Source organism: Meleagris gallopavo, unplaced genomic scaffold (genome assembly GCF_000146605.3).
Source record: "Meleagris gallopavo isolate NT-WF06-2002-E0010 breed Aviagen turkey brand Nicholas breeding stock unplaced genomic scaffold, Turkey_5.1 ChrUn_random_7180001899501, whole genome shotgun sequence".
Classification (NCBI taxonomy): domain Eukaryota; kingdom Metazoa; phylum Chordata; class Aves; order Galliformes; family Phasianidae; genus Meleagris; species Meleagris gallopavo.
In genome coordinates this window covers 1-739 of record NW_011162808.1, presented here as the reverse complement: position 1 = coordinate 739, position 739 = coordinate 1, and the positions used below count along the sequence as shown (strand labels likewise).

At 67.3% G+C, this 739-nt stretch overlaps 1 protein-coding gene across 1 annotated transcript; it reads right to left on the bottom strand.

Annotated features, from left to right (window-relative positions):
• Positions 1 to 4: 4 nt before the first annotated feature.
• On the bottom strand, positions 5 to 734 carry LOC109364715 (adhesion G protein-coupled receptor L1-like; the record flags this gene model as incomplete). Its single annotated transcript, XM_019611340.1, is given in 2 exon segments — positions 5 to 187; positions 189 to 734. Coding segments are annotated over 2 exon segments (729 nt in total), but the record flags the coding sequence as incomplete, so codon positions are not given.
• Between the last annotated feature and the right edge of the window lie 5 nt (positions 735 to 739).

Here is a 739-nt window from a genome sequence, read left to right as displayed (position 1 = left end):
GCACGAAGTGGTTGTTCCACACGTACAGCTGGTTGTCCCGCGGGTTGTAGCCCACGGACGACACGAAGCGATACGGGTTGGGAAACGCCAGGCGCAGCGCCGCCCCGCGGCCAGCGCGGGTATCGAAGGCGTAAACCAAGCCGTCCGAGCCTTCCTCCTCGCCCTCCTCCTCCTCCTCCTCGGCCTTCGTAGCCGCTCCTCACCACGTAAAGGACCCCGCAGGCCATGAAGGCGTCCGACGCCGCCCGCTTGTCGTAGCCCGTCTCCCAGGTGCCCTCGAAGCGCAGCGTGTAGGGGTTGAGCTGGCTGACCACCAGCCTCCCCCCGTTGCTCTCGGTGGCGTACAGCACCCACAGCCCCTCCTCGTCCACCGCCAAGTCGATGTCGGTTTTCCCCCCCCACCGATAAGGCGACGTGTCGTGATAGTTGGCCGCCCCGACGACGGCCTCGCCGCTTTTGATCCGGGTGCGGAGGTCGAATTTGACGACGCTCCGGGTTCGTTCCTTGTTGTAAAAGACGGCGCCGTCGTAAACGGCGAAACCGGTGCCGTCGGCGCGGCTCGGGAGGCGGTAGGTGGTGGTGTGACGGGAACCGGCGAACGCCTCCCACGACGCGTATTCCGTCAGCGTGTCCGAGCGGTACGGAGCCCAGGGCAGCACGTAGAGCCGCTCGCCGGACTGCAGCGGGTCCCGGCACCACGAACCCGAGCGGTGATCGGAGCGGTGCTGCGACGTCACCG